At 38.2% G+C, this 15,833-nt stretch overlaps 1 protein-coding gene across 1 annotated transcript; it reads left to right on the forward strand.

The window, feature by feature from the left end:
- The first annotated feature begins 357 nt into the window (after window positions 1-357).
- zgc:158689 (uncharacterized protein LOC791177 homolog) lies at window positions 358-15,646 on the forward strand. The gene is made up of 16 exons (XM_055227655.1): window positions 358-449; window positions 918-1,042; window positions 1,931-2,006; window positions 2,572-2,658; window positions 5,131-5,192; window positions 6,371-6,442; window positions 6,894-7,031; window positions 8,635-8,787; window positions 9,745-9,897; window positions 10,416-10,626; window positions 11,220-11,600; window positions 12,674-12,869; window positions 12,956-13,018; window positions 13,516-13,681; window positions 13,754-13,794; window positions 14,404-15,646. The coding sequence occupies exons 2-16, from the start codon at window positions 995-997 to the stop codon at window positions 14,474-14,476; spliced, it is 1,920 nt and encodes a 639-aa protein (XP_055083630.1). The 5' UTR covers window positions 358-449; window positions 918-994; the 3' UTR covers window positions 14,477-15,646.
- Window positions 15,647-15,833: the final 187 nt, after the last annotated feature.

Raw genomic sequence — 15,833 nt, forward strand, 5'->3', positions numbered from 1 at the left:
GATCAGACGGTTGAAAGCAGGGTTGTTGATCGTGGGCAGAGACAAGATTATCCGTACCGGTCGTGGAGAGCTGGGTCGGAGACAGAGGAGCTGAGAGGGTCCAGGGAACAGGATCTGACGAGGAACAAAAACATCCAACTTAGAGAACAGTAAAAAAAAAAAAAAAATAAAAAATAAAAAAAATTAAAAACATAAGACAGAGCCAAGCAGAGTTGTACCACTGTGGATATGTGGACGATCTGGCTCTGAGTGTCCGGTCCTGCGTCCCTTTGTCCTCCCCAGGTGCAGCTTGATTAATGATTAGTTGCAGGTGTGTGTGGGAGGAGCCCAAATCTCCGCCCAGCTCCAGACTCAGACACAGAACTAACGGGGAAAACAGCACAAAACAAAAGGCAGAACGGGATCTTGACAAAGTCAATAACTTTAGTCAGGATGTTTCCACGAACATGGTAAAAATAACCCCTCAAATCATATGAAAAGCACTTTTTACTTTTCAGTCTAGTTCAAAAATGTAATGGAGTAGAAAGTACAGATACTGCTCTCAAATGTATTGAAGGAAAAGTAAAAAGTATCCACTCTAAAATGGATTAGTCAAGTACAGATACCTAATTATACATATTTAAGTACAGGTCTTTACCTTCCACCTCAGCTTATTGTGTATATGTCACTACCAGAGCTTTCAAAGTCTATTTTTCTGTAAATATGAATCAATTAAAGGACAAAATACTAAAACTAAAACCAAAACTAAACCAGGACTAGAACAGGACTAAACCAGGATAAAACCAGAAAGACCAACCCGAGTAAAAACACAGCAAAACCTTGTTAAACTTGGTCTTGTTTTAGTTCGAATGCAGTCCTATCTCAGTAAATGTTTAAAATGTGTCATAATTTCACTGTTTTATTCTTTTTATTTTAAGGTTTTTGACAACTGAAACCCTAAACTTGTCAGCTGAACCTTTTGAGCTGAATTTGGGAGTCAAACATAGAAGGAAGAATGTCTCGGACTGAAGAAGTGAACAAGATGACTGAAAATGTCTATAAGGTACACAGCTGTTTGGTCTTGTGGAGTTTGTTGAGTCATTTGTTGCATAAATATTCACAATTAAACTTAAAGGGCCCATATTACACTATTGTCTGATCTATGTTATAATGTCGTTTCCTCATCACAAACAGACCTGGAGTTGTGTTTTGTTTAGTTCACACATTGTAAGATTAGTTCTTCTCTCAAACAGAAAACACTCTGTTCCACCTTGTGATGTCATCATGTGGTAATACAGGAAGTGCTCCACTGTGTTTTTGCTGAGGTAACAACATTATAACATGGCTTAAAGCTCACAGGATTCAGTTTGAATAATATAGGACTTGGCAATTGACCCGAGACTTCCACTGTGAGATGACTTGTACCAATTTTAAACATGTCAAATTTGTTCAATGTTTTGTATTTGAATAGTTTATTGAGTTATGAGTTATTTTAAAAGACCCAGTTTTTTTCAAAGGCCCTGCACCGTCTTTAAAACATGAAAAACACAACTAGTTCATTTTAAATTGTTTGCAGTCATCCAAATTCTTTCACTTACCTCATGCATTCTGAGCATCCTAATTATTCAGTGCGATAAGGCCAGAGCGGAGTTTTGCTGTGACGGTAAAGCTGGCATGCTAACAACACACTTCCAATGAAAACGTTTATAATTAGATGGGGAAAAAATCATGTACAGGCCTTTAAAGATAGATGTCATAATGTTTAAAATTTCAATTATATCTTGAAATCCTCTTTGAATGCAGTGCAGTGTGACCCCCACTTTAGAAGCCACTGTTCTAGAGGAATATAGACTTATTTATGACTTCTTTGTAAAGTTTTTGCCATTGTTTTGAGAAATAATTATAATCACAATTAAATATACAAATTCACGTGTTGTGTTTTTTCCTTCAGGGGATTTTGGAGCAGTTCAACCCCAGTTTAAAGAACTTTGTGATCATGGGGAAGCACTACGAGAAAGCCCTGACAGGTTTGTTAAGCAACACCTTATCATTACTAGCTTGAAATATTAAATGTGCAATATGTAACTTTCTGGTGTCTCCATGGAGATGCAGACCATAAGCAGGCGGCACTCTCAGGTCAAGTTACAGGTCAGATCTGTCGAAGGGTGACCCCACTGACAGTAAGAGTGCAGAAGATGTTTTTGAGTAATAAAAACATCTGGAATTAAACAAATGGATGATAGATACTGTATGTTTAATGCCAAACTGTGGAACATTCTGGGTTGACGCTATAGCATTTCATGGAGACAAGCAGATAGAGAAAAGTTACATAATGCACCATCATGTTTTTATCACTTTGAATACAAATAGCCTGAAAAGTGAGCTCTGTTTATCATATTTGCAAAGGTTTCATTAACTTAATTAACATTTTAACATAATATTACTAATTACTGAGTACAAAATTGTTATACAAGTGTTTGAAAATTAACCTTTTGGGACAATTATAACAGAAGTTTTCTTAAAATGTAAATTCCTGTGTTTCCTGTAAATTTCTTGCGTTTGATTCTCATCCCAAACTGTCGTATTTGGCAGGAGTCACAGTGGCTGCCAAGGGCTACTTTGATGCTCTGGTAAAACTTGGAGAACTCGCCAGCGACAGCCAAGGCTCTAAAGAACTGGGTAAGTGAATGCACAGACTGAACGCGGTTTTATTTGTCACAGGTTGGCAACAAGTTTCCTTTTTGTATTTTCGTATAAGTTATGTCAGAACACCGAAACTAAAGAGGAGTTTAAAGGGGAGCCGCTATGCAAAATGAACTTTTTAGAGCTTTAAACCATGTTATAGCTGTTTTACCCACTTGAAGTTGTATTTAGTGTGATTCATTCATGTTTAATTCATCTTTATTCTCCTGTATTCAAGACTGATCTACCTCCGTTTCACCGCCATCAGTACACCACTCTTTACGTACTTCTTTCTCCAATTAAATTTTCTTAATTGGTACTGGCGTGGTCTTGTTCCACGGGTGTCATAGATTATAACCATAAAGCAGATAAAAGCACAATATGTCTTCTTTAGATCTGGATGCACTGACAGACATGGAGAACCAGACAGGGTTGTGCGTGTGTGTGTGTGTGTGTGTCTGTGTGTGTTCATAAAAGTGCAGGAGATGAAGACAAGAAGGGGAAAAGTGTCCAGAGAAAGTGAACAGAGGGAAGTGCAGTGAGTGGGGTCATTGTTGAGAGATTAACAACACCACATGATCTCATTGTAATGCTGCAAACAGCGGGGGAGGCAGCAGGAGCCAAAGGGCCACATGCCAACCACCGCATACTATGAGCTGTGTGACCAGGGCCTACGCAGACTTTACACTGTGAGGTCCATCCGGGTTAGTCCAGGTTTAGAACTGGGATAGTCCTGGATAAATCCGGGTTAAATCCTGGTTTAGACCTGGTTTAGACCTGGTTTAGTTGTGGAATTTTAACTCTAGTACATCAAACATCAAATCACACCACAGACCATCGTTAGTTCTGGTTTAATCCAGGTTTAGTCCAGGTTTAGTCCTAGTTTAGTCTAGTACAGGTTCAAAAATGTAGTGGAGTAGAAAGTACAGATACTGCTCTCAAATCTAGTGAAGTAAAAGTAAAAAGTATCCACTAAAGACTAAAACTACAATCAAGACTACACCAGGACTAGAACAGGACTAAACCAGGATAAAACCAGGAAGACTAACCGGAGTAAAAACACAGTGGTTATAGTCTTGGTCCTGGTTCAGTCCTGGATTAATCCGGGTTTAGTCCTAATTTAGTCTAGTAGAGGTTTTGTCTTGGTTTGGTGCTGGTTTAGTCTTGGTTTAATCCGGGCCTAGTCCTGGTGTAGTCTTGGTTTAGACTTGGTTTTATCCGGGTTTAGTCCTGGTTTAGTCTAGTACAGGTTTTGTCTTGGTTTGGTCCTGGTTTAGTCCTGGTTTAATCCGGGTTTAGTCCTGGTTTAGTCTACTACAGGTTTTAGTCTTGGTTCAGTCCTGTTTAGACTCTGTTCAGTCCACGGTTTAGACTCTGTCCCCACATGCGTAGTCCTGGTTTAGTTCTATTGTATAGTCTTGGTTTGTGCTGTGAGATCAGGACCTGCACAGACTCAACAAACAGTGGGGTCCATCCGGGTTAGTGCTTGTTTAGTCCTAGTTTAGTCCAGGTTACATCCTGGTTTAGTCCTGGTTTAGTCTCTTGTAGTTATAGGTTTAACTCTAGTACATTGATCGGGGTTTAGACCTTGTACAGACTATGCTTAGTTCTATTGTATAACCTAGATTATAAAGGGTTTTGGTTTGCTGTTTGACCGAACTGGGCCAACACAGTCTTTTCAAACACTGAGTTCAACCTAGGACTGTCATGATGAGTACTTTATCAACTTATCGTTCAATATGTAAAAGCTGGAACAATATTTTTTTGGGATCAGTTTTTATCATGTGTAAATTTTCTTTGCACTACTGGAAATGTTTTGGTTTAATCCAGGTTTATAATAACATTTAAACCATAAAAAGTTAAAATTGTTTTTGTTGTTTAAATCTGCTCTTGGGTTATTGTTTCAGTGGCATGAATTTGTCTCAGTATTCCCATTTATGTATATTTAATTGAGCAATATATCGCACTTCAAAATGTTTTTATTGTGACAGGCCTAGTTCCATCTGGATTAGTCATGGTTCAATTTTGGTTCAGGGCTCCTAGTTGAATCCTGGTGGAGTTTGGGTGTAGTCCTGGTAGTGTAGAGCTGGTTTTATATAGTCAGTTTTTTCCCTGTGCAAACTACTTTCATCCTAGTTTTGTTTTAGTGCCAGTGCAAGAGGCAAATATCTTTATTCCACTAAAATGAACAGATCACAAGTACAAAAATGTGGCTATTTAGATATAACCTTTTCCTGTTTAGAGTTCAGTTTTAGAGGAAAAATGTAAATTTGCTGTGGTCTGCAATGAGTATGTCTTGGTATGTTTTAGTATGTTTTGGTATATCTTGATATGTCTTGTCCTGTCTTGTCACCACTGTATATGACTGGTCACTGTTTGTTTTTTGTTTTTTTGATTGTGTTATTTAATGCAAGACAGACAAAGTTACAATGAAGTCCATTATTGTGAAAAAGTATTTAATCTTCACAGGAGACACATTATTTCAAATGGCAGAAGTCCACAGACAGATCCAAGTGCAGCTGGAAGATGTGGTAAGAGAATATATTTTATAGTTATAATAGTTTGTTTATGTTCTGCAATTTGATAATGTCCTTATTTCAAATAGAGAACAGGGACTAGTTACTCTATGGGTGAAGTACAATGATTTTAAAGAAATATCTAAACAAAAACATGCCAGATTTGGTTATCATCTCACTATATTAAATGATCTAGTGTCATGCTGCCCGTATATGTTAAAATAATATCACTACATTTTGACAGTATTGTGAAAGCAGAGTAGACATTGAACTATGTGTCATTTCATATGTTACACACAGGACCTACAGAGATATTAACCATAAGCCAGATTTTGACATCAGCATGTTCCCATTTTAAGTTCAGTCTACCCTCTGTCTTTGTTAACCTACTGAGGTCTTTAAAATAATGTAACCGGTAATGGCGTTAGATACAATAAGACTGTATTTGTCACTGTATTTAGTCCTGTTTGCTGTGAACACTCTTTTGATCCTATGAATGGCACGTGGTGGAGCGGTTTGTACTTCAGCCTCACAGCAGGAAGGCCCTGGGTTTGATTCTGGGGCGATGTGGGGCCTTTCTGTGTGGAGTTTGCATGTTCTTCCATATTTAGTGCCTTTTTTAGTATATTTAGTCTCCTCTGGGGCCAGGACTCAACAGAAAAATGTGTTCTTAAAGGTCCTATATTACACAAAATGGATTCTTGTGAGCTTCAAGTCATGTTATAATGTTGTTTCCTCAGTATTGTGTTTTGTTTCATTCACACATGTTTGAGTAACACTTTATTATTCGTCTGTCTCCAAAGCTCAAAATGCTCTGTTCCACCTTGTGATGTCATGAAGCGATTTCAAGTTTTCAAGTTACCAGCTGTTTTTACATTTTGTTCAGTAGCGACCTGCAATTCCAGAACTGAAGGGAAGATGTATGGAGTTTAAAAACACAGTGGAGCACTTCCTGTATTACCACATGACATCACAAGGTGGAACAGTGTGTTTTCAGTTAAGGAGAAGAACTCAGCCTAAATATGCAGGTTTGTGCGTTAAACATGTGTCAAGGAAACAAAACACAACTCCAGGTCTGTTTGTGACGAGGAAACAACATTATAAAGACATAAAAAACAGCGTAATATGTGCTCTTTAATCTCAGCGGGATTATCCTGGTTAAGTAAAGGTCGGTATGTTTATTTTTTTTCTAGTTGAAGCTGTTTCACTCTGAACTATTGGCTCAACTGGAGCAGAAGCTGGAGCTGGACATCAAATACCTCACAGTAAGTCTTAGTCAGTTCAGTTTACCTCGTAGAGTGAATCCTGCTTAATGCATTTGTTCTGTTATTCAAACTGCATATGTTTTTATTACTGATGGTAGTTAAGTTTCATTGATTAAAGGCCTTAGTTTAAATACATACCAAAAGAATTAAAACAAGAAGAATTCAAAAAGGAGTAGGTCAAAGTGAAACATGTGTAGATCCTGCCTCCCTTTTAACTCTGATGTGATATAATGAAGACAATACTGTTTATGTCTCAGTATTATGTCTTTGTTATTCATTTATTCTACATTATATTTGGTGTTATTGCATTTTAAGTAAATTTATTATACATATAACACAATATATGTATAAAATTTTTGAGTAAAATGCCACATATCACAGTTTCAATATCGACTGTATTAGCATCAGAGTATTGATTCTATTGATTTGTTTTACATCTCTCTCTGTTTAGGCCACATTGAAGAAATACCAGGGGGAGCGCAGGTCTAAATCAGAGTCGATCGAGCGCTGTCAGTCTCAGCTCAAGAAACTCCGCAGGAAAAGCCAGGCCAGTCGACACCCGAACAAGTACGGAGACCGCGAGATGCAGGTAATGCTATATAACCTCACTATAAGGGAAAAACACTGGATATTGTTAGAGGTGTACTATGTAACTTTGTGGTGGAGGGTTTGGGACCTGCTTATCTTCATGGGGATGTTATAGCTGTGCCTGGAATGTCCCACAGTATTGCATTAAACCTATCTCTATGGCATTAAACACATGTCTATCTGTGTGAACAGGTGAGAATACAAGTTTTCCAAAGTATTTAAATGAATACAATGTAGACGTATGTTTAAAGGCACACTCTGAAACTTTCTAACTATCTATCTAACTAACTATCTAAAGCAATAACATGTCCATCAAAACAAGCTGATGGCCTGCCTAGAAAAGTTACACATTGCACTTTTAACAGACGTTCATGCAGTACTTTGTCCTTTTTTCAATGTTTTTATCTGAATGCTTTTAACTGTATGTTCTTAAATGTATATGTATATATTGTGTTGTCAGGTGACCTTGAGTGCCCAGAAAGGCGCCCTATAAATAAAATGTATTATTAATATTACTTTCTATAACATGTTCTATATATACCTCGTGTAGCTGTCCACCTCACACGAGATTAAAACAGTAGTAAAACCAGAGCAGATTACTTTAGCTAAGTACAAGTAAAGCAAAGAAAAACACAAAAGGTTCATTCACAAATATATCAATCCTATAAGAGGCTGAGTGGATTTGAGCGGAGCTGGAGCAGGTTATAACAAGTCCCATATAAAACACCAACTCCATTAGGTACACGGTAAATCCTGTGTCCCATACGAAAGGTCACCCCATTGTGCTACACAGCGTGAACTTTACTTTATACTTACTGCAAAAACAAATTACTTTAGTTGGCTTGTATTTTGAATATTTGTCCTGTTTTGAGTAGCTTTATTTATATATAAATATTGAATCCTGAACGAATTAATACAGTATTTTTAGGAAAAGTTGTCAAATAATCTTGATTCTGCAAGTTAAAGATTTATTTTGTAACTTTTCTGGAGGAGATAGGGTTATTGCTTTGCCTTGAATGTTCCACAGTATGGCATTACACATGTGGCCGAGTGGGGTTAAAATATGAAATAAAAAGCAGTGCCACCTTGTTTTTGATTTAAAACAAACTAAGAACTGCTAAAATGAGAGATAAAACCAATTAAAAAGGCTAAAAGTTCTAAAACAAGGTGTAGCAATGTACACATATTTATCTTTTTTGACAGGTGACAGGTTATATCTGTGAAAAGGAGAGCTGCACAGTAAGAATGCATGCTACTATGAGGAAAAAACAAAACAAAAAAAAAAAACAAAAAACTCACATGTATTTGAAATAACTCAGGCCAGATAAATGCAAATTATGGAACATTCCAGGAAAAGAAATGACGTCTTCTTGTAGACAACCAAGTGATGGATGCTGGGCCCTGATCTGGAATACTGTAGGTTTGACTTTTATGGTAAAAAGTATACAATCTGCGAAGTCTTACTGCACTAAAAGGAAAAAAAAAAATGCATAAACACATTTTCGTCAACACTGTCCACATCAAGAACACGTTTTCCTACTTCAAGTCACTTTTTATTTTCAGTTTGTACAGCGTTTTTGCAAATGTCTGACTCCTGCTTTCAGTTCGTGGAGCTGATGAGTCGTCGTCAAGGGGAGTTGGACGCTCTGGTTGCCACGGGTTACAGGTCTGCGCTGACGGAGGAGAGGAGGCGATACTGCTTCCTAGTGGACAGACAGTGCTGTGTCACGAAAATACTCATCAACTACCACTCAAAGGTGACTCAAATGATTTATTTTACATAGATCCACACAATCTGCTCCTTCTTTCTGGAGTTTGCCCACATTTTTGTCCTGTTTTGGGTTAGTTTTTTTTTTTAGAACAGCTACTAATGGTTTGTGTAGACCTATTTTAGACTTGGAAGTTGGTTTAGCGTAGGAGTATGTCAGAATATCAAAATATTGACACACAGCGTCACTGAGTGGCAGCACTACACTAGACAAACTAAAACATTTATGTAGTGCATGTGGCATATTCCATGTTTTGATCAATAAATTAAAATAATAAAAGTGTATGTCATAAACAGAATGCAAATATAGAGGTTTAACAACAAAATGCTTGTTAACTAACTAATTACCTGCTCTAAAAGTGATGTTGTTGCTTTTAAAATGGAGATTTATTTCAGAATATCATATGAAATAGGTCAGTTGTCACATGCCATATTGAGAGCCATGTATCGTATAGAAGGGACTCTTATTCCCAGCCATAGTTTAGCCCTGGAATTGTTTTTTATATAGCGCTTTTCCACTTTCAAGGCACTACATCAAGGAACCACTCACCCATTCACACACACACGCACACACACACACACACACACACCCCCCACCCCCACACACCCACACACACACACACACACACACACTGGGGACAAAGTGAGTTAAGTGTCTTGCCCAAGGATTCAAACTGCCAATCTTTAGATTAGATCAGAGGATGAACACTCTACAAATTGAGCTACTGTCGCCGCTATAGTCCTATTATAGACCTGGTGTAGATCTGGTAGCGCTCAGAAAGCCACATTTTTATTATGTCGTACTTTGCGTGAAAAGTTTGAGAACAATTGTTTAGTTCATTTGTACGTATAGTAGGTGGCCACCAACTAAATCTTGTTTAGAGCCACTATAAGCTTTGACAAACGTGTAAATCCCAAACTTTTTTCCCCTCTTCTCTCTGCTCAGGTGAAGGAGCTCCTGTCTCAGAAGTTGTCGTCGTGGCAACAGTCGTGTTCTCAGCCGACCAAACTCCCGGAGCGTGCCCTGAACCTGCTTCGCCACACGGCCCCCCAGAGCTCCACAGAGGCCCTCAGGCACAAACCGGGACAGTCCGAACAGGTCAGTGACAAACAAGAAAAAAGTAATTAAGTTAAAAAAGCATTATATATATTTTTTTCTGCTTTAACCCCAGTGCACCCTTGCCTTGTGTGCCAGTCCCTTTGTACGTTCTGTTGAAATGCAGGAGGGCCTGGAACTGGACTATAGCGTGCATCATTTTTAGGTTTTTTTGATTTACAGTGGTTTATTTCTTTCAAATGGGGAAGACCTGAGTATCCTCTTGACATTCAGAAGAAAATAAATAACTTCTTATACCTCAGTTTCACAAAGTTTAATGCTTTCCTGGTTGATTCTGCGCTGTTTCTTCAGTCTTTTTTACTCTTAAAATGATCCATGTGTTCCTCTGATTGGTTAATCCACATCACAATCACAACCAAAAGCTCTGGAGACAGGATCTAGTCTAATTGTTTTTATATTGCAGTGTTCTAATACAGGACGAGACACAAGCTTTACGTCTATTGATGGACTAATACAGTTAAACATCTCACAAATGTTTCTTCTAACTTTTTTGTTTTCAGAGGTTGTCAGTTCAGGAGGTGCCGCCTCTGCAGAACGGGGACTCAGGCCGGTCGCAACAGCAACGCTCTACCCCCTCAGCCTCTCACAGTGATCCCACTCTGTCCCAGGACTCCCCCCAAATCGCTCACTCCTCCTCAGAGTCCGGAGGAGCCACAGGGGAGTCGTCCTCCGGAGCATCTCCACAGCACTGCAGCACGCCCCTCTCTGAAGGTGAGGCCTGGGGATAAAACCTATAATATGTCGCCCAAAACATGCACAGCTTAAGATCGGGAAATGGGTCACGTGCTGCTCCTGAAAGTTTTAACCCAGAGAAAATGAAGGATGGGTCAAATGCAGACTGAGAGCAAATATCCCTACAAGGATTTAAAAAAAAGACAATCAATTTTACAATGATCCACAATGTAAAAAAGTCGATTGGGGGGTTTTGTGACAGACCTAACCTAATCACAGTTGACCTTATTCAGCACTGTCCACTTTTTCTGTAAATACAACTAAACCGTGCTTTCTTTGGGGGGACTCTTCCTGTTATGTGGGAATCCCTTTTCTTTCGATGGAGAATTTGGGAAAAGTTTTGATGCTAAAATTTTATATAAAGTGGATTGATTTTTTGTCAAATGTTCAATGTTTATGTGCAACAACAAGTCAGCAATGCACCGATTCTCTGGGACGTTTCAAAACGGCTCTCTAGTCCGTCATTTGCTGTCAGGATCGGCACACTCATGCAAAATAATACGACCCGAATGACTATGACAGAATAAGGTGAATAGAACAGAACATTAACGGATTCATTTTGACTTCCGTAGGTGGGGTTGGTCCTGCTGCCTCTCCTCCTCTCAGCTCAGGAACGGGACAGCTCCTCTCCACAAACACGTCTAACCTGTCTCCGTGCCTCATCCCGTCCACCGTCATGCCCCTCAGCCAGGTGCCTTCGGGCTCCAGCTCCGCTCAGGGCATGACCCTCCCCATCTCCCATAGCGCCCCCCACAGCCCGCCTCTGCCCCACAGCGCACCCCTCTCCAGATCCATGACCCCTGTGCAGCTCCTACAGGGGGCAGCAGGTCCCGCGACCAGCCTTCTGCCCTCACATAACCCCTGGCTCCTGAGGGGGATGGAGATGTCTGCTACTGCCACCCTGCCTCTGCCCAGACGCCCTGGGGCGGAGAACAGACACGCAGGATTTCAGGGTAAGGTGATTGTTCGTTTTCAGAGTTTAGAATCAGAATTTGTATCATTATTTAGTTTTGCCTTATTTAGTTTTTTTTAGTTAATAATGTAACAAAAAAAAAGGAAAAAAAACAAACAACAACACACAGGACAGAGAAACAGCGTGGACTTCTGTAGAACCATCTTGGCGTCGTGCACAGACACCGTCCCGGAGCTCTTGACATCAAAATTATGTTGTCTTTGATGCTCTAAATGTAATTTTGTTGGTTTCTACGGCAATGACAATAAAATCTTGCATCTCTGAATCAGTAATCGAAGAACCAAACTGTATTAATCTCAGGTAAAAGAAGTCATATATTTTTTTCTGAATGATATGACAATTTCCAAGAGGAGATGCCTTCCACGCGCCTTACAAATTAGCGGCTGGTTCGACCGTCCCAAGTTACGATGGAGGTTTGTCATTCTCTGTAGTCTAATTCCAGACTTGATTTTGGATTTGCACAGAATGTAGAAGGGACTGCATGGTCAGGGAATAACACATACTACAATGACATCTGAAATCCAGCGATCCAGATCCATTTAATGTCATAGTTTCAGATGGAGGAGAAATGAAACATAGAAATAACCAACAGAAAATACAGACTATAAGTTGAAAATGTTTTTGTGAAGAGATTCGGGGTTGCATTCTACTAAAATTGTATGCATGTGCAATGATCCACCACCTACTTCTGACTTTGGAGAAATTATTGCTTTGCCCATGTTCCACCGTAAGAAATAAGAATGCGTGTTGTTCAGACTAGTTTTTAGCTATAAAACACCTGTACAGTAATCAAACAAATGCAATATAGATATGTTTAATGCCATACAGTAGAACTTTACAGGAAAAATAATAACATCTCAATAGAAATAAGCAAGTGATGCATCCTCCACCAGAAAAATAACGCAACAAAAAACAAAACAAACAAAACACTAAAATATTTCTGCAAACACAAAATTTTGATGCACTCTACTTCAATTTTAAAACATTGATAGTTTAAAATGTTGCTGATGTGATATGAAACCCATAAATACTTAAATGCTCGCTCTGCTGTAGGCTCCACTCTGCCTCGTCTGCTCCCCCTCCTCGGCCCGACCCGAGTGGAGGCTCTGTTCGCTCACACTCCAGAACCCCAGACCGGAGTCAGCGGAGGGGCGTGTCTTCTGCCTTTTCTGCCCGGCGACAACATCTCACTTCTGATCTCTGAGCCGAGAGACGGGTGGCACTATGGGCAAAACGACCGCACGGGACGGTACAGACATGTTTTGAATATGTATTTTAAATGTATTGATTCATTACTAGTATATGTTTTTAAAATGTGCTAATTTTACATTACAGAAAAGGCTGGTTCCCTTTCTCCTACACACAACCTCTTAACAGTAACATCGACAATACTGAGGGGTACGTCTAAAATGGTTAACAGCAAAAATCAAATAAAAGTAGTTTCTAGATTATCAATTTTGTTACATTTTGTTTCATTTTTCTGTAGTTTTTTTTTTTTTTTTGTCTGCACCAATGAAAAGTATAAGAAATCTGCTAATTGAGAAAAAGAAAGTTAAAATTTCTTATTTGAGTCAACTTTTTATTTATTTTTATTATTTGAATAATTTTTGTTGATAACTGCAGCACTTTAGGTACTGTTGTATATTTCTAAAATATGGTTTATAAATACAGTATATTTGGATTTACTCAAATGAATTACAGGATGATGAACAATTTGAATTTCCATGATATATTGATAACAATAAAAAAATTAATGTATTATATCTTTTGAATGGTAAAAACTCAAAATGTCACATCTTTGCTAACAGGAAACTTAAACACATGAATAGATTTATTATATTTCAAAACATTTTCCAGTCAGTATCTCGTGTTTGTTTTCTATGTATTTCTTGCAGTTCTTTGTTGTCATCTAAAGCCAACAGCACTAGTACTGGACAACTGGATAAACTGTGTTCTTCTGGGCTGCCGGCTCTGACCCCGGAGTCTGAGGAGGAGCGACCTGTTCCTCCAAGAATCAGCACGTTTCGCCCGCGGCCGTACAGCATCGCCGAGGGCAACAAGGTCAGTACGCCCAGCTTTTATTTGTACAAAATAAAAACTTGTGTCATTGCTTTGATCTCTTCTGTGCGATAGATTTCTGCAGCACTGGGCCCACCACCTCCATCACCAACCAGGTACTTACATTTCTCTCAATTTTGCCATTAGCATTTAAGTAATGTTTCAGTAGAATCAAAAGCAGAAAATGGTTTATTGCCTTTGTGAGTGAATAAAGTTCACAAACTAGGTCACAAACAATGAGTAATAATCGTAAAATAGAATTATGACAAAATAAAGGCATGCAAATAATAACATTGAATAAAAAAAGACTTAAAACAGACAGATCTTCTTGTAATGTTACTTCAAAATAATTGTATTCAAGTAGAAGTACAAAGTAGTAGTCCAAGAAATTACAATTCTTTAAAGATATTACAATTCACAATGTCGCAGAGAAAATGTAACTTGAGTACTACCCAGAAGAGCGTACTGGGCCAGTGAGAAAGCGTAGTTCAAAAACATGCAATTATAAAATAAATAAAAGGTTATGTGTCCAAAGCTGTGAACTCAACTACCCCATTTATTTTAACCTTTATCAGAATCATGCTTATGCTCTCAACCTTGTATCTCGTCCTTGTGTACCCAGTCTCACCTTGTGGGAATTGTGTCTCATCCTTAACAGACACTTTACATCAGAGTTTTAAACCATATATACTTATCTATAGTTAGTCTATAATTTTACTTTTCAGGCCAAATCCGTTTGCCCACATCCGACTCAGAAAAACTGTTACCAACGACCGCTCTGCTCCCATCATTGAGTGAGTCATTCACTTCAACAGAAACATCCAACAGGTTTTTCCTCAGCGCTACCCCAGTCAAGTCCTGGAAATATTTGACCTTTTTGTTTTACAATTGTTGATTAAACTGTATTTTTAAAATCTGTCAGATGCAAACGTGATAACACAACTGATTTTGCTTTCATAGCAAATAGATTGAGAATACTATGTAAAAATAGATTTAAAAAAATATTTTGTTGACATATTTTCAGCTTTTGTAGTCTAAATTTGCAGATCCTGTTTTTGATTTCAGATTTTTTTTTCTAGGTGACATAGGGACTGGTTCCAAAAAGTGCTAAATGTAGATATTATAATGATCTGAAGAGGACAGGCTCCTACTTCATAAATATTATATATACACACCAGTAAAAAGCCTCATCGTCCAGCCCATTTCTTAACTATTAGATTGCTGTAACAAATTAATTTCTGTACATTACAAATTTACATAAAGGCTATGTGTAAAAATATATCAGTAAATGAATGTTTACTTAATCCTATCTATAATATTAAATATAGTGGTCATATTGATTGTATAGAGTTCACGCAGGGAAGTTGACAGGGCCCCAGGGTCTTAGGGGCTCAGAATTGGAACCTCTGCCTATTAATTTATATTAGAGGGGGGGCCCATGTGAGCCTTCATGCCCCGGGCCCCCAAGTTTCTGTCGACCGGCATGAGTTCAAGTGTGACACTTGAACTTGAATTTTGCTGTAAACATTTAGTATGAATCTCCATGTTAACTTCAATTTTAAAACTGTAACAACCTGTCCTCAGTGTGTGCCACAGCAGTCACTGGATTCTGATCTATTCTGATGTTACTAATGATCTCTTGAAAGTTTTTTTGATGAAGAAAATGGTTTTTGAAAGACGATTGTAAAGGAAGGTTCTGTAAAAAAAACAAAAAAAAAAGTCTTGTGGGGACTCAGATTTGAAGAAAATAAAGCATAAGAGATGCCATTTGAATGTGATTGAGAAAGTAAATGGGAAGTGAAATTTATGGATGGACAGTTCATAACTTACATTATATTAAAATGTAGGTAATGCTTTGTCTTGAGCTGTGAAATCAGATAATGGATATTCCTGATTAAATGTGTATTACTATTATGTATAAAATGTATGAGCCGTACAAAATGTCTTCAAATAAACTATAACAATGTGTTTGTTTACAGAGTTTTTTTCTCATTAATATAACTGACACAGTGGATGGAGGTGTTATCTATCATCCATCCGCACTAAAGAACAGGCACACATCAGTCAGCCAGGATTAAAAATATTCAGACCTTGGTGTTTCAAAATAATAATTTCTAAATAAACACACATACACTTAAATAGAGCAAAGACAAGA

Source organism: Periophthalmus magnuspinnatus, chromosome 16 (assembly GCF_009829125.3).
Source record: "Periophthalmus magnuspinnatus isolate fPerMag1 chromosome 16, fPerMag1.2.pri, whole genome shotgun sequence".
In the NCBI taxonomy this organism is placed as follows: Eukaryota; Metazoa; Chordata; class Actinopteri; order Gobiiformes; family Gobiidae; genus Periophthalmus; species Periophthalmus magnuspinnatus.